Source organism: Perca fluviatilis, chromosome 1 (genome assembly GCF_010015445.1).
Source record: "Perca fluviatilis chromosome 1, GENO_Pfluv_1.0, whole genome shotgun sequence".
Lineage (NCBI taxonomy): Eukaryota > Metazoa > Chordata > Actinopteri > Perciformes > Percidae > Perca > Perca fluviatilis.
Genome location: NC_053112.1, coordinates 18,674,262 through 18,702,213, shown reverse-complemented (window position 1 = coordinate 18,702,213; position 27,952 = coordinate 18,674,262). Strand labels below are relative to the sequence as shown.

Sequence of the window (27,952 nt, the reverse complement as noted above, 5' to 3'; positions counted from 1 at the left end):
CTCGAGTGCAGAACGCGCAACAAGCGGACCAGCGGATGGAGAGAGAGAGAGAGAGAGAGAGAGCGCCAGAAGAAGAAGAAGAGAGGACGGATGCAAGGCGAGGCCAGGAGCTGAAAACCTGATATTTGCTGGTTTTCCAGCTGTTGTCTTTTTGTTTTCTTATCACCGCGTCATTTTAGAACACGACCCCTTGCCTCTTTTTTGTAAAAGTCTGATATCTCCCGTATCCGTCCTGATGTGCTGCTGCGCCTCATCACGATTCTTCAAGGATATGCAAAGCGGCTGTCATCACGTCGACGTTATTTTCCATTAAATGCAAGGATGTAATATCGGAAGCATATGATCAACAATGACAAACGACGACTGGGCTTGATGAGCTCTAGAAATCGACGGAGGGAGACAGGGCAGCTCGGGTCTGTGCGTTAGTTTGCGCCTAATTATTGTATTTTTTTGTGTGTGTGTGCGTGTGATCGTGTATTTTCTTCCACTCATCCAATCGGAGATATAAGGCCTATATCCCGCACCGTCTCTGGGCATGAAACCCGTGGGAATTATGATACCAACGTGACGCACAGTCACACAGCCCAGCGGGGTAGACATCGAGCCTCGACAGGACGGAGGGAGGGTGTGAGGTCCAGCAGAGCAGAGCTCTACACAGTACACTGATCACAGGAGGAGGACGCCCAGTTGTTGTTGGACACATCGCGCAAATGACTGCCGTATAGGTATCGCCCACCACCATTTCCCCATTGTATATTTTATTTGTTTCATGCATTGGGCAGAGCTGAGCGGGAGAAAGGGAGGAGAGTACAGTGGGTGCGCGAGGGCGCGGAGAGACGGGATGCGGGAGACGCAGTGAGCGAGGAGGAGGAGGAGGAGGAGGAGGAGGAAGAAGAGGAGGGAAACCGGAGGATTGACGGTAAGATATGGATATAGGCTATGAGGATGCACCCCGCCCCCTCTTTTTTTTTTTTTTTTTTTTTTTTTTTTTTTTTTTTTTTTTTTTTTTTTTTTTTTTTTTTTTTTTTTTTTTTTTTTTTTACACGCACACGATGATCAATGCCTGAGAAGACAACAGAGGGGCCCTGCTCCTTTGCTGCTGCTGCTGCTGTCAGGGGCCATTTGATCACTGAGGGACAGGGATCTGATGTGCTGCTGTGCAGGGCCTCATACTGCTGGCTGCCATTAAAGCTGGGTCAGTAGTATGGCAGTGTGAGGCATGGGTGCTGTGAAATATTCATGGGTGATTACCCTACTCTGTTCCTCAGAGGAGTGCAGGGAGAAAGTGGCATAATGACTCAGGGTGTCCCACGCTGGCCCACCAGAGGGGTCTGTGATGAGTGGGCTGAATTATGTTCATTACACTCACACGCATCACACTCCTTGATTGCAGTGTCTGGTGTGCTGCAGTGAAAGGTAGCGTAAACATGCACACACACGAAAGGGGTGTAAATGCGAGGTTTGGTTTGAATGTTTGCTGGTTTAGTTTGCTGATTCACCACAGATGGGAACACGAGGAGAAAAGAGACGGAGAGGAAGAGAGCGCAGACCGAGAGAGAGTCCATTATCAATATTTCAGAGAGAGGGTGAGTGGACTGGGTCAGTGGAGGAGGCCAGGAAGGCAGGCAGTCAGGCAGGCAGGCAGGCAGCAGGGAGTGCAGGAGCGACTGAGAGGAAGACAAAACAGAGAGAGATGAGAAAAGGAGACAAATAAAAGAGAAGAAAGGCTGAGGAAATGATGGAGGAACAGAGGAACAAGAAGAGAAAGAAATGGCTCAGTGGGCTGACAGGACTCTTCTGTGAGGCTGAATTTCTGATACATTTGTAACCTTGAGTGTGCGCCAAGGTATCATTCGTGTATTGTGAAAAAGATGATAGAAATGAACTGATTTATATTTAGAAATGTTAGGGAACAGACATTTTAATAAGGTGTATTACCTAGCTGTGTGTGTGTGTGTGTGTGTGTGTGTGTGTGTGTGTGTGTGTGTATCAGAATCAGAATCAGAATCAGAAAAGCTTTATTGCCAAGTATGTTTACACACACAAGGGATGTGTCGTGGTATCGTAGGTGCAAGTCACATTAAAGCATTAAAGCAACATGCACAAACACACCGAGTCGCCATATGCGGCGCCATCTCAACTCTCTGCTAACTCTCGCAACAGATACAGCATGACATGAGGAGAGGAGAGGGAAACAAAAAAGCGGCTCTCAGACTATCCTGAGCAGGTTTGGCCTGCTATGTGTGTGTTGTCTCTAAGGAGAAAAAACGCTAATTAATTTGCTTAAACCACTCAGATATGCATGCATATACACTTAATTTGGATGGATTTGACTTGTAAAACGCGCCATATTTGTCTCTTTTCTGTTCGGACCAACTCAGGTTCCTATTATGTCTCTTTGTATCCGTCAGACACACTGAGTCAGTCTCCCTGCCTCTGCTGTGTGCGTGTATGCAGGCCTGTTCAGAGCTGGAAGGTGGAGTGTAATATTAATATCCTGATATGAGATTAGACATCAACTGGGATTTCACTTAGGCTTATTACAATATTGTTGATTGATTATTTTCATTATTGGTTAATCCAAAAAATGTAATTGTCTAAATTAACTGACAATGAATGTTTTTTGTGTCTATGAAATGAAAAAAAAAAAAAAAAAAAATATATATATATATATACTGAATTTTTTCCCCCCAGAGCTCAAGGTGACATCAAGTTGCTTGTTTTGGCAAAATAAAAAATTACATCAAATGGGACAAATCAAATGAGAAAGAAAAGCAGCAAATTCTCAAATTTAGGGCGAAGCAGCCAGCCTGCTAAGATTCTTAAAAACGAGTAATCACTCATCAAAATAGCTGCAAATTGATTTTCCGTCAATCGACTAATTGCTGTAATTCTGCAGAGAGGCTTATAGTTATGTTTTCCTGGGAGTGATGGCAGCATTACCGTTCAGTGATACAATTATCTGAGCTTATCAACATGTTATAGCAGAGGAAAATTAACAGTGATGACCATCATATTCATATTGTTTTTCTTTCTCAGAACATTGTGTGTAAATGTCTTTAAAAGCATGCATCGAATCATACTGTATTTAAAAAACAAACAAAGATATTACTAAATGTAGATAATTATGTGTTCACATATATTGTCCAGTAGATTTGGTACTTGGCAATAAAACCCTTTCTGATTCTGATACAGTAATTTTCTATCACAGTTAAAATTATTTTTTTATTATTATTTTATTTTATTACTTGATGATACATATTGAGGTATAGTATATATATTTCTGAAAACTCATTTGAGAAACTGTTTTGATAAAATAACCAAGCAATCAGTGTGCAAAACACACTCTCTTCTGTCTAATTTCTATAATTCTGCTGTAAGGCATATAGTTGTGTTTTCATTACTGTTCAGTTCAGTTCATAAAAACAGTGGATGACTTTGAAAATTACTTTTAAAACATGATCATGATCTATCTGCAACCAATTTACTCTCATTTCCATAAAAACGTATAAACCCTAACGCTCTCAGCAGTGTCCAACATGCAGTGCGGGTCGTAATGCACTGAACTTGGCTCTGAGCGTTGCCTATGTTTCCTGCCTGCAACAAGCAAATGATTGACAGAGGGCGACACCTCCGTTCCCCAGAGTCACTCATCGACCAGACAAACATACAGGCTCTAAAACCCTGTAAGTGGCTTTGACTGCAGTGAGTAGGCCTCAGCCCTCTGGGGGCTGTAGAGGTCAATGGTCTGAAACAGGCTTGTAGTCACCAAGGCCCCTGTAGCTCTCTGTTTTAGCTACAGAGTGAGGCATCTCACTTCCAGAGTGATAGAGAAAGACATAGCTCTGCTCACTTCTATTCCATCTTTGTTGTTGCACATGTGCAGTAGCTAGGTAAGGACTACTAGCCAGTTAGAAGCAGAGCATGAGGGAGTGCCACGCTAGCAGCTAGGCGAGCATTATAACATGTGTGACCCACGTTCGTCACGGAAGTAAAGGCTGGACTACAACAGAACTGTTAGGAGCAGTTTGTGAACAGTGTTTTCTGTTGGAAATGGTAAGTCCCTTTGGGGTGGACTTTGGGCTTTTTCACTTTGTAAACCTATAACGTGCACAAAAAATCAACCCGTTCTCACTCCAAACTCGTAATATACGGACGTTTGGACAGTGGCTGTCAGCGTCTGAAGCGACGAAAAAAGCGCCCTTCAGCGTGTTTGTATAACGTACCGGGGAGAGCAGCAAGTGCGCGGGATTTGAAGATGACGTAACACTAAGGGCCCTATCTTGCACTCAGCGCAATTGCCTTTGTACACCGACGCATGTATCATTCCTATTTTGCACCCGACGCACAGCGGACTTTTCCCTCCACAGACGCACGTCGGTAAATTAGGGAATGTATTTGCGCTCCCGGGGGCGGTTCAGCGAAAAGAGGAGGCGTGTTCCGGCGCAAACGTTACTTGGTGCTATTCTGCAGTTTCAGAAAACAATTCCGCCACTGACCAGGAAAAACCTGGTCTAAAGTCAGTGGCGCTAGTCTAAAGTCAGTAGCGCCTTATTCAGATGCTATTTTAGGGGCGCATGCTTGGCCATAATGTAGCGTGTGCACAACGAGCATATACTTCTCTCATCTAAATGGATGCAGCAGTTCCCATTTTTGCAAACCATACATAATTACAAAGGAAAATATTACTGAAAATGCACTTCAGGTGTTTGGATAGGTCAGGAGGCACTTTACAGTACAATCCTCAAAAAGTCGCAGCATTCGTTGTGGCTTGTTATGATTTACACAACATTTCCATGAATCATGGATGTGTTGATGACATAAATGAGGAATTAGAGGACTTAAGGAGACGTGATGTTGAACTACGGCGGGATCTGGTCCGGGAGTAATGCGCGATGCGCTCCTGATGGAGCGGGTGGACGGAGATGGAGTGGGGGGAAGAGGAAGGGGCACAACAGGTGCAGGTGGTGCGTTTGGAGGTATGCTCAATGGCTGCAGCAATCCTCTCCAGACTTGAGGAGATGCGCCCGAGAGGCCGCAGCAACATCGCCACCCGGCCAAGACGGGCATTTATTACTTTGCCGCATCTCGCATTGGCAGCTCCCGCTGGCGTGCGCCAGGCAATCCGCCGTCATAATAGCAATCCGCCACGGAACAAGCGCCCTGCTCTTAAAGGGAATGTGAGATGACGCTCTGATTGGTTTATTGCACGTTACGCCCAAACCACACCTAGCTACTTCAGACCAACCCATTTTAGATTTGCATCGGGCGCAAGAGTCATTATCCCGCCGGTATAATAGCAACAGCGGCCGAGATCCGCCCACAAAGCTACTTGCGTTTTGCGTTTCATACTTGCGTTTCAGATCGTTAAAATAGGGCCCTAAGAGTGATTACGGTAGCGAGTAGTATGTAAGGCCGAAATTCCACTTATGGAGTTTGGTTCAGGGTGGTGGATATGTCAAACAACAGGACTTTTACCCAGGAGACCGGGGTTCGTGTCTCCCGTGTCACATTTCATAAAGTCGCTTTCTTCTTTTCCTAAACACAACCGTCCCGTTATTCCCGCATGTCACGGAAACGTAAGCCCACCCACGACCTTTCCCGTAACATAACTGCGTCAAAAGGAACGCTAAAGGAGGCTTTTAGCGTCAATAACAACGACAAAGGCACCTGACCAAGCGTCTGTATTTTACAAGATGGGAGTGAGAATCTATTGCAATAAATGTATAACACAATAAAGGAAGGGGGGAAAAAGCCAAAAATCATAATATGAGCACTTTAAACATGATTATTAGCGACGAGAACATTCTCAACATTGTTGTTATGAAAAAAGTATTTCAGCCAATAAAGCTTTTGCTTTTGGCTGTGCTGTCAGAAGTCTAATCTCTCTGTCTCTACCTCATCTCTTGATTGTTCTCTCTCTCTCTCTCCATCACTCACACGCATTCATTCCTCCATTAGGAACATAACACTACAAGGCTGTTTTGTCACTTTGTGCTTCATAGCGATCTGCCCTCAGGCACTGATAGCTCTCTGACCAAAGCAGGGGGAGGTTACTCTCTCTTTCTCTCCGTTGATTGTATGGCCTTCACCTCCAAAAGTGTGAATCTTTGTACCTGGCATGATTTCACATCAGTTTGAATGATTTCCAACAGACTGACTTTAATGGCTTTCAGGTATCATTTGCTTCCCACAGCAGTGAGTCAGTCAGTTTTCTTTTTTATTTATTGCTTCATTTTTGGAGCAGCGAAACCACGCAGGATTCGTTTGACAGACTCCTGTTTGACTTCTCTGCCATTTAGGGCAGCATTAAAGATTATTTTCATTATAAATTGTCTGTAGATTATCTTTTTGATTAACTGATTAAAGTTCAATTAATTCTAAAAAGGTCAAAAAAAAATATGAAAACGTCTTCTACAATTCCCCTAAAGTGAAATTGCTTGTTTTGTCTGTCCAAAACCCAAAGATATTGAATTTGTATTTGTAAAACAGAAAAAGCTGAAAATTCTCACATTTAAGAACTTACTTAACCCCCTAAAGCCAAACACTGTTCTAACCCACATTTTAAATTCTAGCAGACATCTTAAAGTTCCGAAAGATACCAAATATGTTGAGCTAAACTTTGGGTAAATTTGTCTGAAATTATGCACAAGACATTTGATTGAATGGTGCAGCCATAAAATGATGGAGTCTTGAATATTTCACTATGGAGAGTTGGAACAAGCTATTACAGATAGATGGGAATAAGGTGATTTTAACAACCTTAAAGCTACTTAACGGGACTTAAAAAGTGAACAATGTTGAATGTGAAAAATGTAAAGGGGTTCATTTGATGTTCATAATAGTTGCTGAATAGATGTTCTGTTGCTATTAAGTCACTATTAACACTGTTAGATAAATGCAGATACATGCAGTTTTTCGTGTTTATTGTAAGTGTGCATGGCTGTGTGCATGTATGTACTACTTACACACTCTCACTTAGAGACTGCTCTCCTCCAAGTAGGCCGGCCGGTGGCCCGGGGCTGGATTTTGGTTGCAGGCAGGGAGCATGGTGCTGCGAACAGGGGGACTGTGTGTGTGTGGCTTTGTCAAGGCCCATCAGTGTCCTTGCTCTACTTACTCTGCATCAACACTTAAGGGTGTGTGTGTGTGTGTGTGTGTGTGTGTGTGTGTGTGTGTGTGTGTGTGTGTGAAAGAGAGAGAGAGAGAGAGAGAGAGAGAGAGAGATAAAAAAAAATGGGGGTTGCAAGCAAAAGAACATGCTGCCATAAGGGTTTTGGATGAGATGAGACATATTGTGTGTGTGTGTGTGTGTGTGTGTGTGTGTGTGTGTGTGTGTGTGTGTGTGTGTGTGTGTGTGTGTGTGTGTGTGTGAGAGAGAGTGTGTGAGAGTGTGTGAATATGATGAAAAACGGAAAGGTTCTCTCTCTGGTGTATCTTTTATGTACTATGTTTAGTGTGTGTGCGTGGATGTGTGTATCACAGTGGTCCTGAGGCCTTTATTACAGTCTTGTTGGTTCAGTGGACTTAAAGAAGGCAGAGGTCTCTTTTCTCTTTCTTATGTGTGTGTTTGTGTATGTGTGTGTGTGTAGATGTGTGTGTGTGTGTGTGCGTGTGTGTGTGTACGTGTATGTTGTGTGTGTGTGTGTGTGTGTACGTGTATGTGTGTGTGTGTGTGTTCACGTGTGGCCTGTTCAAGCACAAGCCTTTGAATGCATGTTGGACATTTGTTGATGAGTGACCTAAATCTGTCTGCCATCATTACCTAACAAGAAGATGGAGAGTAAAGCAAGTCACAAACAAACAAGCACAAGCACACATATGTATCTGTACACACCCACACACACGCACGCACACACGCACGCACACGCGCGCACACACACACACACACACACACGCACACACACACACACACACACACACACACACACACACACACACACACACACACACACACACACACACACACACACACACAACTGTGTACACCCGGCAGCAGCAGATTGGAATGCTAAGCAGCAAAAATAAATAAATGTCAGCCTCCATCCTCCCTTCTGTCCAGGGCCAAGAGTTTAGTCTATATTAAGGAGTCATATTACTGTTGCTCTCTTTTATCTCGTCCGCCTGTGTTCCGTATGCTCCCTTTTAAAACTTCAGTGCGCAGCATTGCCCTCTGATCACCTGCGCCCTCAGTCAGCTGTTTACCTCGTTACCCCTGCTCGGGGAGAGATCTTCTCCACATCATTTATTTAGAATTTCTGAAAAGTGGCCTAAACTGAGCCCAGCCCTCTGCCTGTGTGTGTGTGTGTGTGTGTGTGTGTGTGTGTGTGTGTGTGTGTGTTGTGTGGATAGAAAGATTATTTTATGGGTCAGTGGCCACTGTTGCTCCTAGCTAATTACGGACTTAAAACACGTACTGTCTTTCACTCACAAATACGCACAGACACACACACACACACACACACACACACACACACACACACACACACACACACACACACACACACACACACACACACACACACACACACACACACACACACACCATCTCTCTCTCTCTCTCTCTCTCCCTCCCTCAGACTGCACTGTGCTATCACCATGGTAACAGCAGATTGAGGGACTTTTCGCTGCACCGAATGCTCAATTTCAGTTTTCTATTTATCTCTGTCTGTCTGCTCTATTTTTCTGTCCCCCTCCCACCCTGTTGTGTTTTATAAGGTGCATTATTTCACTGTCACTGTGTTATAGACCATACAACACACACACACACACACACACACACACACACACACACACACACACACACACACACACACACACACACACACACACACACACACACACACACACACACACACACACACTCTCTCAATCTCACCTTTCCACTGCTTCCTCCCCAGGCTCTCCTTACGCAGCTGGTGGTGTGACTTCCTAACTCTTCCTGCCCAGCATGGCTGTGTCACTGTGGTTCCTGGGAGTGTGTGTGCTCACTCTGGCTCACGTCGCCCCTTCCGGCCAAGGTAAGCGTCACGGTGCTGAGGTAGTATCATGTCGATGTGTTAATACTGACACAGCAATCAGCAGAATGAATCGCAAAAAAATTCAAAAGGAAGCAAAGGATGATGCCAGTGGTACGTAGATTTGTGTGACTCAAATATAAGTCATGGTTTTGCAAAGTGAGCAAAGTCTGAAAAGTTGCTTTAAAGAAAGGCAAAGTCATCTCGTAACTTACATAAACAAAAGCTTACTAAAACATTTGAAGTGTACAGCTTGCCAAAGGGAGTTACTTCAGAAACCGACTGTAGCTCCTACTTACTGTAATAAACAATCATTCATTCATTCATTCAGCACCACGGACAGTTACAGTACGCAAGTATACTGATCACACCGACGTGTTCGCTTTAAATAAATATGGGTTTATGCCTGATGCAGCAAACACCTTTTCATGTGTAAATGACACTCAAGATGATGTGGACAACTGGATTAATGTAACGGTAATGTGATTTTCTGGTTTACATAGATTACTATGGCAGTCAGGTGTGTTTACACACAGAGAGATGTGACAAAGTGAGATCCAGCCTTCAAAGGAATGAAAAGAAAATAATAAAATCGTATTATTGTCAATTTGTGTTTACCAAGCATCTGACAGCCAGTATAAGCTTTATCCTCCCCACTGACTTAAAACACAATATATGGTGATGTACCCACGCATCACATGGCAGGTGTCACAGTGGACGTGCAGTGTGATGTATGTCAGCAATCACACTCTGTTTGCATTTGGGAATCCTTCCAGTGTAAACATTCACACATGCATTTTAAAGAATAAATTAAATCACACCCAAGGTGTTAACAGTGTAGAAATGTGTGTTCACTATGTTTTGATTACATCAAGTACAGATATCAGCATATTTTGATTGAGGTAATCAGAGTATGGTGTTTAAATGACATTTGTTGTAATTAGGAAATTAGTGTGTATCAACATACCTGGTCATGGCTGATTAAATCCCTGTAACAGTATTTATTCATACAGGTCTGTATAATTTCCATTGGGAGTACTACTCGGACTGTAAAAAAAATAAATAAAAAAAAATAAGTTGTTTTCTCTGGCTCTGGAGAGATCTTTCCAAAGTCTGAAAAAAATATCCAGATGATGTCATCAGGGTTATCTCAACTCAGGCTTTTAGCCTACAAATCCATAACAGACCCAGACAAGGGACTAAACGTCTGGATATCTCAGTCTCTGCTGCTTCAAATTTGACCATTTGTTTAAGCCATGATAGTGGCGTGCCTCTGTGGATGGCAATGCTGGTCCACAACTTTGGTCCAGAGTGAAATAACTCAACAACTTTTAGATGGATTGCCATTGAATTTTGTGTAGACCTCCATGATCCCCAGAGGATGAATCCTGCTGACTTTGGTGATCCCCTGACTCAAGTGTTAAAATGAAGTTCACATTTGTGGTTTTCAGTGAAATGTCTCAACAACTACTGGATGTATTGCTATGAAATTTCGCATCGGCATGTCGGCAGTGTCAGTGTGAGCTTATTAGCATGCTGAGCATTTAGCTCAAAGTACCGACATTGCCTACGTACTGACATAGCTGACTCTTTAAAATCTTTCCCTTGTAAGTCTTCTAACTTACGGAAGTACAATACTAAATTGCTATTTAGCTCTTCATACAGGCTGCTACAAATCACATTATTCCCGAGTTCCTACGAAGAGACAACCAGATTAATTTGCTGTCTAAGTTTACAAAAGCGATGATTTTTGTGGATTCTCAAGGTAATTGCAGTCTGAAGACATTCAATTATAATTTTGCTTTCTTCTTTTCTCCCTACCTTCACACCTTAACACTCATCTTAACAAACCTCCACCCTCCATGAGCAGCTATGTCCCGGGCCGCCATGCCATTTGGGCTGCTCCGCAGGGAACTGGCGTGCGAGGGTTACCCCATAGAGCTGCGCTGCCCAGGAAGTGACGTGGTTATGGTGGAGACGGCCAACTATGGACGCACTGATGACAAGATCTGTGACGCAGACCCCTTCCAGATGGAGAACACACAGTGTTACCTCCCAGATGCACTCAAGATTATGGCCCAGAGGTGTGTATGTGCTGTCTTACTGATTTGAGTATGTGCAAACATTTTGGAAGCAGCTAAACCAATCAATGGGACCGTCTACTGTTTCTGACAAACGGTATGTGTGCACTGCTGTACAATATACGTGTGGATTCATGTCAGAGGAAACGTTAGACAAAGCCAATACTTGTGTTGTGAGTCATGTGTAGGTGCAAGTGCAGTAATCTCTCCAGCTGAGTCTGAGTGCTTGGCTGCACCATTAGCTGTGTACTCAGCACTGTTTTCCTAGAAGCACTGATCAATATTCAGCGAGAGGGAGAGGGACAGTAGACAAATGGAGTGTCTTTTGCTTCCCCTTTTCTGTCTGTTTAATCACTCTCCATCCCTTCTTTGTTTTCTCTTTCTATCCTCCCTTTCACACATCCATCCATCCATCTATCCATCCATCCATCCATCCATCCATCCATCCATCCATCCATCCATCCATCCATCCATCCATCTGCTGTCCTCCAGATGTAACAACAGGACTCAGTGTGTGGTAGTCGCAGGGGTCGACGTCTTCCCAGACCCCTGTCCTGGAACATACAAGTACCTGGAGATCCAGTATGAGTGTGTCCCTTACAGTGAGTATGCATATATTTAAATAAACACACACATAAACACACATACATACACAAACATGCAAATATGTGCATGTGCACGCAAAACACAGAGATTTAAACTATTACTGTCTAGCTATATTATAGTGCTTTTTATTTGTTCTTATAACCACTGATGTCAGCTGTATCCCTGATAGATTGATAGATAGAAAATATTTTTTTCTCAGGGAGTGTGTGTGTGTGTTTGTGTGTAAAATACAAAAAGAAAGTTGTATGGAGAAAGTAGAGAGAGGGAAACTGTAGGACATTTGCATACTGTATTTCTTCTGTATGTGTGTGTGTATGTGTGTGTGTGTATATGCAAGTGTGCACTTGCGCATGCATGCGTGTGTGTGTTTTCTTTTTCAGATTCACGCCATGGAAGTTGCTCTCTTTTCTCCACAGGAGCCTGATTGAGGGAAGGAGAGATTGAGGGAGGTGGAGGGAGGGAAAAGGGGGAGGAAGGGGAGGGAAGGGAAGGGAAGGGGAAGGGAAGGGATGGGAGAGGAGAGGAGAGGAGAGGAGAATAGAGGAGGGGAGTATGCTGGGTCTCTTTTGTGCTTCTTTTTCTTTTATGTGAACTATAAAGTTTGTGGTGAGAATGAGTTCCAAAGTCTTTATCTGTGCAATTCGTTCTTTCTCTTTCTTTCTTTCTTTCTTTCTTTCTTTCTTTCTTTCTTTCTTTCTTTCTTTCTTTCTTTCTTTCTTTCTTTCTTTCTTTCATTCTTTCTTTCTTTATTTTTTCTTTCTCTCTTGCTTGCTTTCTTGCTTTTCTTTACTTCCCTTCTTTCACCCTCTGACTTCTCTTTCTTTCTCTCCCTCTTTTTTCCTATGCTTGAGTAGAAGTGGACCAAAAAGGTAAAGACAAAACATTGTAGCATCTTGATCTCTCCTTACCCCCGACCCCCTCTTTTCTCTCCTTCTCTTTCTCTCTCCTACCATCTCTCTCTTTTCCTCCTACCCTAGGACGTTGTTTCGTAGTCATGCTGGATGTTGCCCCCCTTTTTTCATTTCCTACTCGGTTATTTTTTCAACCCCCATTTTATCCATCTCTCGTTGTTGAAACCTGTCCTTTTATCCAATTTTATCCAGGTTCTGCACCTAGTCTCTCTTCATCTCTCTTGCTCCTGGTCGATCTCTCTGTCTCTTATTTCTCTCCCTCGGTCTCTCTGTACACACACAAACATGAACACAACTGCTCACACCAACATAAACATAATCTTCTTCTTACCTTTTCGCTATTTCACTCTATTTTCTTTTCACACACAAACACCTTTCTTTCTTTCTTTCTTTCTTTCTTTCTTTCTTTCTTTCTTTCTTTCTTTCTTTCTTTCTTTCTTTCTTTCTTTCTTCCTCCTTTCTTCCTTCCTTCTTTCCTTCCTTTCTTCTGAATCATTCCTTCCTACATGTCTGATCATCCTCTTCATGCAGCTTATTTTCCCTTTTCTTCCCTTATAGGAAGAGCCCCTTATTTATCTTCATAGGAAAAATAAGACCAAATGTGTGTGATTGTATATCCTTCTGGATGTGTGCTTACCAAGCACTGCTTCTGTGTGTGTGTGTGTGTGTGTGTGTGTGTGTGTGTGTGTGCATGCATGCCTATTTGCATGCCAGTGTGAGACTGTACAGTAAACATATGTGTCCATTCAGTTATTGACATGTGGGTGGACCAATCGTTGTGCTCGGCGTAAACTAACCTGCCCTCTCATTCACTTTAAGGCAAAATTCAGCCCCGCCTTCTGCGTCCCTGATTCTACCTCACACTCTTTTTCACTCTTTTTGCACTAACCCACACAAACACACACGCACACACACCACACACACACACACACACACACACACACACACACACACACACACACATACACACACACACAACAAACAAAAGCATGCAGGCACGCACACACGCACACACACACACACACACACGTTTATAAAGACACTCGCACATTTTCATTGCAGTGTTCCTGTTGTATTACTCACCACACACACACACACACACGCTAACAGTGTGTGATTTTCAACACTTTTACGTCTCTGTTGCTTGCCTCTCGAGATCAGCACAAGTGTTTTAAATCCCTCTCTCTTTTTCTCATTCTTTTTTCTTCTTGCTGCATCAACTGCATCCGTTTCAATTCTTTTTTCATGCATCCATCCATTTTCTCCCTGCACCTTTCCACTCTTTTCTCTCCCTCAATTTCCCTCCTCACTCTTTTTCTCCCTCCCTCTTCCACTTCTTTCTCACATCCTGCTTTCTTCCCCTCCTAACTCCCGGCTTCCAGTTTTCGTGTGTCCCGGCTCACTGCTCAGCATCCAGCCAGCTTCCTCTCTCCTGGAGGCAGAGCATCAGTCGGGGGCATGGTGTAAGGACCCGCTGCAGGCTGGTGACAGGCTGTACGTCATGCCATGGACGCCATATAGGACAGAGGTGTTGTATGAGTATGCTTCCTGGGACGACTACCGCCAGAACAGAGTCACCACCACCTATAAGTGAGTAGTGTGTGCTCTCTGTATTGTTAAAGATGTGACCTTAGGCTCTGGACAGTTATGATTGACATTTAAAAAATCTATGGATTAAACGATTAATCAATTAATCCAAAGCCAATCTAAATGGTTTAATTCATAATGAAAATAATTGTTAGTTTGGGGCTAATTTCACATTCAGTTCAATGAATTAAAAATGGGAATACAGCAACATTTCAGTTAAGTTCAGTTCAATTTTATTTCTATAGCTTCTATAGTTTAAAAAGTGCTTAACAAGCTCAAAAAACCCAAAATGATAATATACACAAACAATACACAATACAAAATACAAAATAACCAACAGTAACCAATAGAACATTTACTTTATATATAAGAGATTAAAGCTCCTGAAAACTTTTCAACTGTTACGTATATCTGTATATCATTAAGTGTCTATTATTACAAATTAAGCAACAAGCAGAGTTAAAGTTATTAACCTTAAGATTGTAATCATATCAAACCCATTTTTGATACTATTGATGGCTGGTAGTTATCCTGCCATAGAAAGTGTTAACACTAATTTATTACGTCTCTCTAAAATAGTTTGCATTGTCAGTGGCGGTGTGTACATGCACAATGGGAACAGAACTGTCATTGGTTTATGATTCAAATGTTGTTAAATTTTGTTGATTGGTGCACAGAATTATGTGACATCATCTTTTTCAAACTGAGCCCAGCCAACCACTGACAGGAGCACAGACAAAGACACAAATACAGAAATATGTCATGTGAAATGTACAAAACTGTTGAAACTTTACGGAAAACTGTGTCCGTGTGGGACCAGTATGATGATATCAAGCTGATTGAAACCAAAAGGTTTCCAGTGCCTTTAACTCTCTTTTCCTAATTAATAATATGAATTACATCCAAATATAAATAGTGAAAATGTGCATGTGCACTTCATATTTTTCATCATTCTGTGTCCTAGGTTGCCTAGCCGCGTGGACGGTACAGGCTTTGTGGTGTATGACGGTGCCGTGTTTTACAACAAGGAGCGAACACGCAACCTGGTCAAATATGACCTGCGGACTCGCATCAAGAGTGGCGAGGCAGTGGTGGTCAATGCCAACTACCACGACACTTCGCCTTACCGCTGGGGAGGGAAGTCAGACATTGATCTGGCGGTGGACGAGAACGGCCTTTGGGTGATCTACTCCACTGAAGCCAATAATGGACGCATCGTGGTCAGCCAGGTACAGTAGGAGGAAGGAAAACAGATCGATGACTGGGTAGAGAAAATCTCATCTGCTTATGTCTTCTTTCTTTTGCAGGTGAACCCATACACCCTGCGCTTCGAGGGTACGTGGGCCACCAGCTTTGACAAGCGTGGGGCGAGCAACGCCTTCATGGCCTGTGGTGTGCTCTACGCCGTGCGCTCCGTCTTTCAGGATGATGAGGGGCAGGCGGAGGGCCGAGTCGGCAGCGACATGGTTGTTTATGCCTACGACACCAGCCGTGGACAGGAGCTGCCCGTTCAAATACCATTCCCCAACCCTTACCAGTACATCTCCTCCATAGACTACAACCCCCGAGACAACCAGCTGTATGTGTGGAATAACTACTATGTGCTGAGATATCCGCTACAGTTTACACCGCCACCGCCCACTAAAGGTTTGAGGAACAAGTGCACTTGTGTATTTGGACATACTGGTGTGACGATGTGATGGAACTAGAGAATCAAAAGTGTTTCCGTCCCTCTAGGTCCCCTCTCCTCTCTGATGACGACTGTCCGCTCATACACAGCCACTGTCGCTTTGACCCCAGTGCGGCCGTCGGCCTCTCACCCTATTGGCGTCATCAACCGAGGACCCTTTGACCAGCGGCCGATCACAGCCATGGTCCCTCTGACCCCACGTCCACCTCTGCGTGTCCCCTTGGCTCCCGGGAGCCCCGGTCAGGTGGGCGGATGTGAAGGCCGGGTGGCACGAGGGGTGCAGTGGCCCCCCACCCTGAAGGGAGAGACTGTGGAGAGGCCCTGCCCAAAAGGGTCACTGGGTAGGTGTGCAGATGTCAGCATGCCAGTCTGTGTGTTGCGTTTTGTGTGTGTGTGTGCATGTGTGTGTGTTGTAATGCATGTGTGTATCTGTATCTTGTTTCCCTTTGAAATTTAGTCGGATGCCCCCTCTTTGAACTTGCCCTCAGATGAGAGAGAGAGAGAGAGAGAGAGAGAGAGAGAGAGAGAGAGAGAGAAAGAAAAGGGGTTATAGTGTCAAGAGAAGCTTGGTTTCCTCAACTCTTCCTCTCGCTGTGCAGCTGTCTTCCTCAGCCCAGCAATCCCTCTGAGCAAAAGCTGTTATGCAGATTATGGAGATAAGCCCGTGGTGCATTTTGTTGATCATGATCATGTCGAATGATTTGGACATAGTTTTAGCACAGCGGTGATGAATTCACTGGGGAATTATCTGATATTACAAATCATGTTTATAACTGAATGTGAGTGTGGCATGAGTGTGGCATAGGCTACAATGAATTTTCAGAACTGATGTTTTCAGTTTTTCATGAAATATATAGACTACACAAGGTTAAAAAAAAATAAAAAAACGGCTACATTACTGAGCTTTTTGGCCTATTTTAGCTCTTCTTTTTTGGTACGGTGCATTCGCTGGTTCTTGTTCAAAGTTTGCGACCTTACTCGCTGTTGAAGAACAAACAAGCTAAAGCTGATAAGCCAACAACCCAGATGTTTTTGCATGGAGTTCATGAATATTATGTAAACATTGTAAAAAACAGTAAATATTGTACTTACATTCATGAGATAGCCTCAAACACGGCCCCAAATATATGCTAATGCTGCTTCTTGCTGGATGTATAAATAGGCAGTTTTTTGCTAACACTTCACTTACTTAATTTGCTTTTTCTCCAAGTCAAGAGTTTTTTATCCTACACGCCGGTCACTAAGACTTTATGGTGTGCAAGGACTTGGTAACGTTTTTTCTAATTGCTAACACTTTAGCCATAACTTCATAAAAAGATAGTCCTTCTGCACACAAGTGGCCAAAACAAATTAAATAATCTACAGTAATGCATCTTTAAACTTCTATCAAAAACAAAACCATTAATATCCATTACTGAATCACATTTAAGTGGAGCCCATGTTAGCCGGCTGGCATATTTACAGAAATGAAAATAAATGTAAGGGTAAAAGATGCATGGCAAGGAGAAAAAAAACAGCTCCTGTCCTGTAAAAACATGAGCTGTCCTTCCTCTTTCTGACAGTCTGTGTCACCCTGTCTGTCTCTGCAGGTATAGCTTCCTATCAGTGCATGCAGTCTCCTGTGGGCTGGAGCTCCAGAGGGCCTGACCTTTCCAACTGCACCTCTCCCTGGGTCAGCCAAATTGCACAGAAGGTTAGTCACACACCCGCACACACCCGCACACTCTCTCTCACACACACAAACACACATACACACACACACACGCTGCGCAAATGCCCTAAAGCCAGTCAGCAAGCACTTCTCTCTTAAATGTCAAAATATTTGACATTACAACCACCCCCACTTCACTCCAGATCAAGAGCGGGGAGAATGCGGCCAACATCGCTGGAGAGTTGGTCAACCTGACCCGTGGCCGGATCTACGCCGGTGATGTCAGCATGTCCGTCAAGCTAATTGAACAACTATTGGATATCCTGGACTCCCAGCTCCAGGCCTTGAGACCAGCCAATAAAGAGTCAGCAGCACGCAATTACAACAAGGTAAATTGTTTCTGTTGTCAGTGCAGAAGTGTACTTGACCTTTCCTTTTAAATTAGAGCGGAAATGTCAGCGATGATGACTCTAACAATATATGTTTTTCTTATTTTCAGCTGCAGAAGAGGGAACGCACATGCAGAGCTTATGTTCAGGTGAGACAGATAGATAGATAGATAGATAGATAGATAGATAGATAGATAGATAGATAGATAGATAGATAGATAGATAGATAGATAGGTATTCAGAACTAAGAATAAAACACTGTGTCTTTCTCTCAGGCGGTCGTTCAGACAGTTGATAACCTGTTGGGTCCTGAGGCTCTGGTGTCCTGGGCGGATATGAGCAGTGTTGACCAGTCCCACTCAGCATCACTGCTGTTAGACGCAGTAGAAAAAGGAGCATTTTTATTGGCTAACAATCTCTATGAAGGCCGCTTCAGTGACAGGGCACCAAATGTCGGTATGTGGTCTAATGTTTTAAAATCTTTCTTTTGCTCTACACGTTGTGGAAATTACCAGTTTGTGTAAGCTCTTCCTGTGTGTGCACAGATCTGGAGGTGTATGTGTTAAATACAGAGGCAGACATACATGACCTGACGTTCCCTCACTCCTATGACAGCGACAGCATCTTGCAGATATCAGCACTGGCTCTGCAGCAGTACAGCAACAATGGTCTGTGACACACACCAAAACTAATCAACATTGTACACAGTGACATCTCAGTATTATAAAGTGTATTGCCTGGGTTGGTAAACTATACAGTAGGTGGGACAAGTAATGGGCTGCGGAAGTAATAGTTTTTACCAACATATCAAAAATCCAAACATTGTAAAATGTAGGATAAAAGTCTAACTATCTCCTTTTGAAAGTGGTCATCACTATGTCCCTGTTTCCTCTGCAGGCCAGGTGAAGCTGGTCCTCTCTCTCTATAAGAACCTTGGCTCCTTCCTGACCACCCAGAACTCGACTTTGCGGCTTGGATTGGGGCTGGGTCAGGGATCAGAGGCCAGGCGTAGGAGCCTAGTGGTCAATTCCCATGTCATCTCTGCCTCTGTGCACAGAGGATCGAACAGAGTGTACCTCTCTGAGCCAGTGATCTTCACTCTCAGGCACCTGCAGGTCTGTTTGGAAATCTGTGTACCTCAAAATGTATGTATATAATGAGCAAATTATTTTTCTGCAGAACCTGTTCACTAAGTACCATTTGTGTTTTGGTGTGCATTTGTCTCAACAGCTGGATAACCACTTTGGACCCAACTGCTCTTTCTGGAACGGATCAGGGGTTTCTGGGAGTGGCAGGTGGTCTACACAGGGCTGCCGCCTGTTACACACCAACAACACACACACTACCTGCGCCTGCAACCACCTGTCCAGCTATGCCGTCCTCATGACCTATCAGCAACCTGCGGTAAGTACACCGCAAACAGCAGACAGAAAGGAGATTTAAGACTGCAGTGTGTGTTTTTTCTTAATTTGCATGAATCTGCATGAAAGCACAGACAGACAATGACATTGAATGTAGCAAAAATGTAGCTATCTCACTCACAAGATACCCCAATGAGTCTTCAGTATGTTTAATTGTACAATATTGAGCCAATATTCACACCAAACTGAAAACAGCCATGCACACGTATTTTTTCTATGCATTAAGCACTACTACTGCCACTACTGCTTCTTTTTAGTCGGCCAGCTGCCAAACTTTAACTTTAAAAATCCAGCTCCATCCTCAACTAACAAATGCTTTCTGACTTCACCTTTATGCACCCATTTGCTGTAGCACAGTTGGACTTCAACCCCACTGTGTTCTTTCAAAATCAAGCACAGAGGGGATGATAATTGTGGGTTGTAGCTGTAAGAGAGAGAGAGAGTGCTAAATGCTGCAGGCTATTTTGTCCTGCCATGAAATTGAATTAAGTGTTTCTCTGCAAGATGTTCCCTTTGTTGGATGTGATTTTATTAATTTGAACAGATGTTATGCAACACACTGGGGCACACAACCAGAGGCAAAAACACACCAGCACTCCACACCACAAAAAAACCCATCCATATACAATTACAAATCTGCACCTGCACCTGCACTTGTTCTGACATTCATACATGTACACCTTATGGTCAGATAAATAATCTCTCTGCGCTTTCTTTCCTGTCTGCTTCTCTTTTTCAGTTTGGGGTTGGCGTAGAAGAGCTTCTCGTCTATGTGGTTTCCTGGGTTGGCATCTCCGTAGCCCTTGTGTGTTTGGCCACCTGCCTCACCACCCTGTGCTGCCAGGGGGCGCCCTGGCACACCGACCACAGCACCATCCACTGCAACCTGTGGGCCAACCTGCTGATCACTGAACTGCTCTTTCTTGTTGGTGCCAACAAGACGCAATACACAGTCAGTGCTTGGATATTACTGTTGTATTGTAGCATTTTATTTAAGTTAGCATTTTGCTAAAAATATTCTTACGAGCTATCTAAATTTGCAGGTTGTGTGCTCCATCCTTGCTGGCCTGCTGCACTTCTCGCTGCTCTCGGTGTTTTGCTGGTTGTGTCTGGAGGGGGTGGAACTATACTTGCTGCAGCGGGAGGTATTCGAGGGACGTAACTCCAGGAGGAAGTATTTTTACCTGTGTGGCTACTCTATTCCTGGGCTGGTGGTGGCCGTGTCCGCAGCCATAGACTTCAGAGGCTACGGCTCAAAAACTGCGTAAGTTGACTAATGTGTGCGTCTGTGCACATTTTGAATGGGGACAGTTACTTCCCTTCATCTGTTTATTCTTGTGTTATCTCCCAGACTGACTTTGCTTCTTTGGAAGTTCTTATTTTACTGTGTTTTGTGTGTGTGTGTGTGTGGGTGTGTGTGTGTGTGTGTTAGATGCTGGCTGCGAACAGACAATTACTTTATCTGGAGTTTCCTTGGACCTGTTGGTGTCATTGTTACGGTGAGAGTTAATGCTCTCTTACAGTACATTTTCATATACATGTATTAATCAGTGTGTAATGACATCATGTTGAGTTATTATTAATAAATACATACTAAACAGTGTTTGTGGAATGTTCTTTTTGGCCTCAGTTGAACCTGGTTGTCCTGGTGATGACCTTACATAAGATGCACAGCACTGCTGCTTTGAAGCCAGACTCCAGTCGCCATGACAACCTGAGGTAAGTATATTATCTCATGCGGATCTGTTGCGGGTGATTATGTTTAGAGCTCTATGGGTTTTAGTAGCTTTGGCTCCAATCACACAGTAATTTCAAAATATAGTAAGGTTTGAATTCATAAACTGAAACAGGTTGATTTCAAACTTTCCTTATGTTTTCCCTGCTTTCCTATTGCATATTTATTTGTTTTACTGTATTATTTTCATAGTTTTCAATGTTTCTTGAGCTAAAGGCTGTTATGGGATTTGTAGTTAATTAAGATATTGAAGACTCATCCTAGGTGAGACAGGGAGCCAATGTAAATCACATGAAACAGATGTAGTGTAAAGCGGTAAATTGCTAGCATTTTGTTTTTTAATAGTTTCAAGTGAAAAAGGTCTTGACAGCAGCATGAACTATATGGTCTTTGCATTCGTTGCATAGAGAGTAAAGGACAAACCACTGTATAGTGAAAAACAGAGGGGGATAATTGCACTCAACAAAAGAAAAAAAAGAGAGCAAAAAACAAGCGGTTGTACACCAAAAATGTGTCCGAATGCATTTTTATTTGTAGTTTTTCCATTTGAAATTTATGCTCATGTGCACTTGAGGATGGTGGCACACTGCTAAAGGTGGATGTGTGCAAACTCTTCTTACATTGATATTAGTTACACGCAAACCAAACCTCTCTTTGTTCATGGTTGAGCTTCCATGTAAAGTAGAAGCACACTGTGCCATGTAGCTCGGTGACCTGAAAAACCGAGCAGTTTCACAGATTCAGGTGAGTGAACTCTTGTTGAAATCATCACAAATTAAATGTGATTTCCAGGGCGTGGGCGGTGGGCTCCCTGACACTGCTCTTCCTGCAGAGCGTCACCTGGTCCTCAGGCCTCATCTTCCTGTGTGCTCCGTCTCTCCTCCTGGCTTACCTCTTCTCCTCCCTTAACACCGCCCAGGGCCTCCTCATCACCATACTGCACTGCACCCTTGCCAGGAAGGTCTGTCTATTTGTTCATGTGTTATTTATTTTGTTAGTTAACTGCACGACTCTGTAACGTCATCATTTGTAACTAATCAGACATGTTTCAATATTGCGTGTAGGGTCAGAAGGACTATGGCCGATGCCTGCGCCTTTCGCAGTGCTGCGTCACTTCCTCTTCCAGCTCTCCGGACTCGGTGAAGGGTGCTGCCCTGCGGTCCAACAGCCGCTACACCAGCAGCCAGAGTCGGAGAGCTACTGCTAACAGACAGGTACATTACAACACACTGTGCCTCTATATCTTGAGCTCTTTGTTCCTCTCTCGCTCGAGTCAGCCTGACCTGGTGTGCAACACTTCTGTTCCAGAGTCGTATCAGGAGGATGTGGAACGACACTGTCCGCAGACAGACTGAATCGTCATTCATCGCTGCAGACGTCAACAACACACCTACTCTTAACAGAGGTGAAGATTTTTTTCTTTTAAATGTCAGAGTTGCCTTCTTATGTTGGTCAAGAATGTTATATTTATTTTTATCCCTCTCTCCTCAGCTGCTTTGGGGAACCATTTCCTTACTAATCCAGTGTTGCAGACTCATGCTGGAGCCTCTCCTTATGACACGATGCTGGCCCAGGGATACAACCAACCCTTCACCTCCACAGGTACATTACATTGCAACATTCTAATTTTGACACAGCTCACAGTACCTTGCAAAACCTTTTATGCCACGTTGAAAAATGTCTATATAAGCCCACTCCCTCCAGTTTATCAATTGCAGTAAAAGGTGGACAGCATCAAGTGTCAAGGACGTTTAATATGTTCAATTTCTGACATATGTTTTGACAATTTTCCACAACTCCTCTTTGTCTACTTTTTGGTGTTTTGTTGAATAGAGTCCAACCTATAATGGATTTTTTAGGGCAATACAGATATCAATATTGAAGAGATAAAAAAAAAAAAAAAACTATTATGATTTATCAGCAGTTTTTTCTTTTTTACATAACATTAATAAATAAACTACTTTTCCCTTAAATCCCTTAATTCGCATTATACAAGATATGTGACCATGATAAGACACTTAAATTAATTATTCACTTGTAAGTGCTCTCTCATAAACAAACTGGGATGGTGACAATGTACTAAATGAGCTCAAACTTACATTATCTTTTCCAAATTTCTTGGCAGCATACAACTTATATGCCGATACCAATATATCTGTGATAAGATAATACTGACAAATAATAATATTAGCCAATAATATCAGGCGACCGATTTATCGCTTGGGTTTTAGTGCCTGACTTTATCTGAATGGCCTAAGACTTTTGCTGGAATGTTTTTGTTTTATATAAATGTGTGGTGTTCTGTTTTGTTTGTCTTTTAAATGTTTTTTTTGACACTTTCCCTCTCTGTCTCTCTGTCTTAACATGGCCCAGTAGGAACCTTCAGAAACAAGCAGAGTATGAGCTCTCCTTTATTGTGCTCACTCAAATCATTGAGCGTCACTTCCTTGTGCAATTCATAGACATATCTGTGCACACAGTAATTATTCATTGATCATGAAGACATAACATACTGTACATCTCTCCCATGTGGCTACATAACTGAACATTTCATCAAAGAATATTGTTAATATCGAAATCTTCTCTGTAAAGCCACACCCTCAGTAGGCACATGAACCCTAAACTCTGCTCATTCATGTATACGTTCATTCATGTAAATCTCTTTATTGTAAATCTTTTTAAGATATCCCTGTTCGGTAATTTTCATCTTCCTGTTTCTTCCAACAGAGGGTGGTGTGTCCCAGAGCCAGGAGTCCTGCGGGTTGGACAGTGTGTGTCTCAATGGAGGCTACACCCCCAACACCTTCACCCTGCACGGTCTGGGAACCACACCCGGGTCCCGAGCTGGAGTGGTGGGCAGCACTGACCTTCTGCGGGAGGGAGGAGTTGGGATAGGAGGTGATGACATCTCCCCAGCCCTCCTCACTCCCCACGGGACCACAGATCTGGGCAGCGGTGCTGGAATGCGTCGTAACCTGTCTGATGCAGCGGCCCTGGAAAAGATGATCATCTCAGAGCTGGTGCAGAGCAATCTGAGGCCCTCAGTTGCCATGCCTGTTCCTCCTGAGCGCTACGGTAGCCTGGCGAGGCCTCACCACCATGAAAGGGCGGCTCTCACACACACTGCCACTTTGACCCGACACGCACAGCCACCCCAAGAGGGCTGGGCTGCCACCATGCAGCCAAACACACGCAACAATGCACAAGAGGGCTGGTCGCATACGCGGCATCACACACAAGACGCTGAGACACATTCTGCAACACGTGGACAAGATCAAGCAACGACGCCACGTTTACAAGATGGCTGGTCACATTCACGGGTTTCTGGAGACTCTGAGTCCCGTGAGCTGCTGAAAGACGGGGACAGGTCGTTGCAAGGCACTCTGAGTCGCCGCGGGCTCCAGGACAGGCAGCAAGCGCGCCCCCCTGACGTTCAAGCACGGCCCTACTCCACCCTCAGTCGCACGCCTGGGACCCTGTCCCGCCACCGCGGCACAGTGGAGCCGAGTGGAATGACAGACAGAGACAGAGAGAGGGATAGGGAGAGAGACAGGGAGAGAGACAGGGAGCGTTACCGGGACAGGCCCCTCCCGCCTCCTCCTCCCCCTCCCCCACAAGAGTCTGAGCCTCTGTACAAGGCTCTGGAAGAGCCGCTGCTTATGAAACAGAGGGAGGCAGGCGTAGAGGCATGGAGAGGCGGCCAGGACAGAGAGAAGGATGAGACATTTCTCTTAAAAAGAGACAAAATGATGGACGAATGGAGGGGAGGAACTGAAAGAGGGAGGGACGAGTCTTTTACCTCTCAGACGAGAGACGGAGAGATGGACGAATGGAGACCTGGAATGGAGAGAGGGAGGGAGGACTCTCATCTCCTGGAGAAGAGAGGTGGAAGGATGGAGGTGTGGCGGGGGGAGACAGACCAGGAAGAGACTTTTATAACTCAGAAGAAAGATTTCGGGATTGACGGATGGAGAGGCGGGATGGACAGAGAGAAAGATGAATCCTTGTTTTTAAAGGACAGAGATGGATGGAGAGCAGGGATTGAACGGGAGCATGAGAAACAGAAGGATAGAGCGCTGGATGTGTGGAGAGGAGGGATGGATATAGACAGGGAGGAATCCTTCCTGTTCGAGAGCAAAGATGGCGGTCTCGACGGGAGAAAAAGAGGGAAAGATAGAGGGTCTCTCCGGTACCACGGCGAACGAGAGGATTCTGAGAGCTTTTCTCTGCCTTTGACCCCTGACCTAGACCTTGACCCTGACTCCTCACCTATCTACGCCCGAGATTCAAACCCCTCCCCGCTCTACCCCGGGGACCGACGCTCGCCTCCACTCAGCATCTTCCCCCGAAGCTCGCCCCCGACGAATATCTTCGCTCCCCGAGACACTAACTCGCCTCCAAACAATCTCTACTCCCGCCACTCCCCCCAGGTGTACAGCCGAAGCAGCTCCCCTCCTCGCTTCTACACTCGCTCCTCTCCTCCGACCCTCTCGTATCCCGACAGCAGCCCTGAAGGTCCCGAAGAGGTCAGCCCCACTGGCCAGCCCCAGCGGCCCGCCCTGGAACTGCCCTACAGCCTGGGGCGACCCCCGCTGGGCCCCCGGCCCAATCACCTGCAGACCTTCTACCAGCCGCCGCCGCTGGCATCCAATGGAGAGGCAGTGTACACAGCAGAGCCCGCCTCGGAGGGAGACGACGGACAGATGCAGCGGGTGACGAGCCTGTGACTAGGGCGGTGGTGATCGGGGCATAGAAACCAGGGATGAGGAGGAAGATGGTGATAATAACAAATAATAATGATCAAACTGATGGAAATGATGATGATTATGATGATAAAGAGGATAATGATGATGGATGATGAAGGTAATTATGATGACAGCGATGGCTCCTCCCTGCTTCTATCTCCCGATCACCACGAGACTTCCCCCTTTTCATGTTTTGTTACTTTTCTATGACTGTGATCCATTTATTACTCTTCCTCCTCCACTTCCTCTCCTTATCCTGTCTTTCCTGAAACCCTACTGTGTCTTCCCGTCTCATTGGTGCTTTATCCTTATTGGCCTATCGTCTAAGTTTCTATTGGTTTGTCAGCTGGGTGTTGCCCTTCCCTGTAGCAAGCAAACAGTGTGTCAAAGAAGCACTTGTGTGTTGCCAAAAAATCCTTTCAAAGAACATGTGCATGACTTTATAGTGGCTTTACAAGGCTACATACTGTAGGAGGAAAGTGTGTTAGCGTGAGCGAGTGTGCCTGTGTAGCTTGATGAGCATGCATGTGTGCAAGGATGTGTGTGTGTGTGTGTGTGTGTGTGTGTGTGTGTGTGTGAGAGAGAGAGAGAGAGAGAGAGAGAGAGAGTGAGTGCGTGTATATACATCATTCTTGTATAATTAATGTACCACAGTGAAGCATTTTATCAATATCAAATGGGGGGTCTCTTACACACATCCCTTCCTACTGATTTTCAACTCTTGACCAATCCCATTTCACATCAAGACCAAAATCTCCTCCCCGAACCCTCCCTCCACCTGCCACAAACTGTCGGTGATGGAACTTGTTGCCATGGAGTTTGTTATGGCAACAAAACTCTTGACTCCAGAGCCAGAGATCATATGAAACCTCAGAACTTTTCTGCAACCCCCTGAGATCCTTGTATATATTGACCTCAAGTGTTCTGATTGTCTTGTATTGCTATTGAAGTTCAAGTAAACATGTGAAATAAATGTTACTGTCTTTCTTTTTGTGTGGATGTAGAGAGAGGGAGGGTGTCACAAAAAGGAGGATTTCTACAGTGGAAAAGGAGGGTCAGGAGAGACTGTTAATATAGGCCTATATAATGAAGAGAACGACTGTGTTAGATAGATAAGAAAATAATATTACAGACAATGGTTGAATGTACCTAAGTTAATTTACTCATATACTGTACAGTAGGCCTATGTAAAGTACTTGTACTTTACTTGACTACTTCCATTTTCTGCTACATTCTACTCAGGCCCTCAGGAAGTGCGCTCAGCCTGGCAGCCAATTTCTTTTCAGTGGCCACTCGTGGTATTGCAACGAAAAATCTCAGTGCAGCCCAAAAAAGATTTTTCCACATAGGCCACCATTGTAGAAGAGACATCTGTAAAACAATTGCCAGGACACCTCAAGTTGATTAAGATGTTTTTCTATTCTGAATATTTATTTTTATGTTTGAAAAACTTCCCTCAAGCCAAGAAAAGCGATTAAAAAACCTGTGACGTCACCAAAGTCTGTGGGCCGAGCACGAACTCGCAGGCGGGACCAGTGGGAAAAATAATACTGCGCATATTCAGTGGGCCGCAAATCACAGCAGTAAAACTGGAAGCTTAAAAAGTTTTTGGGCGTATGTGTGAACTTTACGTTTGTTCATCACAAAAGTGATGTCTTGAAAAAGTAGAATTTCCACTGCTGTGAAATTCCAAAGCTGTTAACTTTCTTGAGCTGTTTACTAAAAGCTGCACAAATCACTAGCTTTATATGAAAAACAACTCAAATGACTCTGTGTGACGATAAAGTGAAAAAGATTCCAGATTCTCTAGTCCCCTTTATCATCTTTTAGCTGCCAGTGAGGTTATGTTTCTGGCTCGGTTTGTCGGTTTGCTGGTTTGGTTGTCTGTCAGCAGGATTGCAGAAAAAAAAAAAAATGACTGGCTGATTTTCATGAAACTCTGTGGAAGGGTGTGTGGGCCAAGGGACAACACATTAGATTTTTGGAACGAATCCAAATCACAGGGTGGATACACAAATTATTTTTCACTTTCACTTTTCACTTTTTGTTGAAAAATTAGCGGCCAAATAACTCAATTAACTTAGAGGATGTACAGTAATCATCTTTTAAAAGATTATGC

The 27,952-nt window shown here is 44.1% G+C and overlaps 1 protein-coding gene across 5 annotated transcripts; it reads left to right on the top strand.

The window, feature by feature from the left end:
* Positions 1 to 4: 4 nt before the first annotated feature.
* On the top strand, positions 5 to 26,806 carry LOC120557593 (adhesion G protein-coupled receptor L1-like). 5 transcript variants are annotated; one of them, XM_039798121.1, is made up of 26 exons: positions 5 to 919; positions 8,901 to 9,020; positions 10,888 to 11,101; positions 11,591 to 11,700; positions 12,559 to 12,573; positions 13,998 to 14,205; positions 15,167 to 15,431; positions 15,510 to 15,849; positions 15,940 to 16,233; positions 17,482 to 17,585; positions 17,747 to 17,932; positions 18,043 to 18,081; positions 18,208 to 18,388; positions 18,478 to 18,600; positions 18,830 to 19,047; positions 19,163 to 19,336; positions 20,093 to 20,305; positions 20,397 to 20,617; positions 20,786 to 20,852; positions 20,984 to 21,072; positions 21,881 to 22,049; positions 22,153 to 22,302; positions 22,397 to 22,493; positions 22,580 to 22,690; positions 23,465 to 23,485; positions 23,816 to 26,806. In XM_039798121.1, the coding sequence occupies exons 2-26, from the start codon at positions 8,951 to 8,953 to the stop codon at positions 25,813 to 25,815; spliced, it is 5,679 nt and encodes a 1,892-aa protein (XP_039654055.1). In that variant the 5' UTR covers positions 5 to 919; positions 8,901 to 8,950; the 3' UTR covers positions 25,816 to 26,806. The 5 variants fall into 5 exon arrangements, with proteins under 5 accessions (XP_039654055.1, XP_039654064.1, XP_039654036.1 ...); XM_039798130.1 differs by lacking the exon at positions 12,559 to 12,573; XM_039798102.1 differs by lacking the exon at positions 12,559 to 12,573 and having other exon boundaries at positions 23,462 to 23,485.
* The last annotated feature ends 1,146 nt before the right edge of the window (positions 26,807 to 27,952 follow it).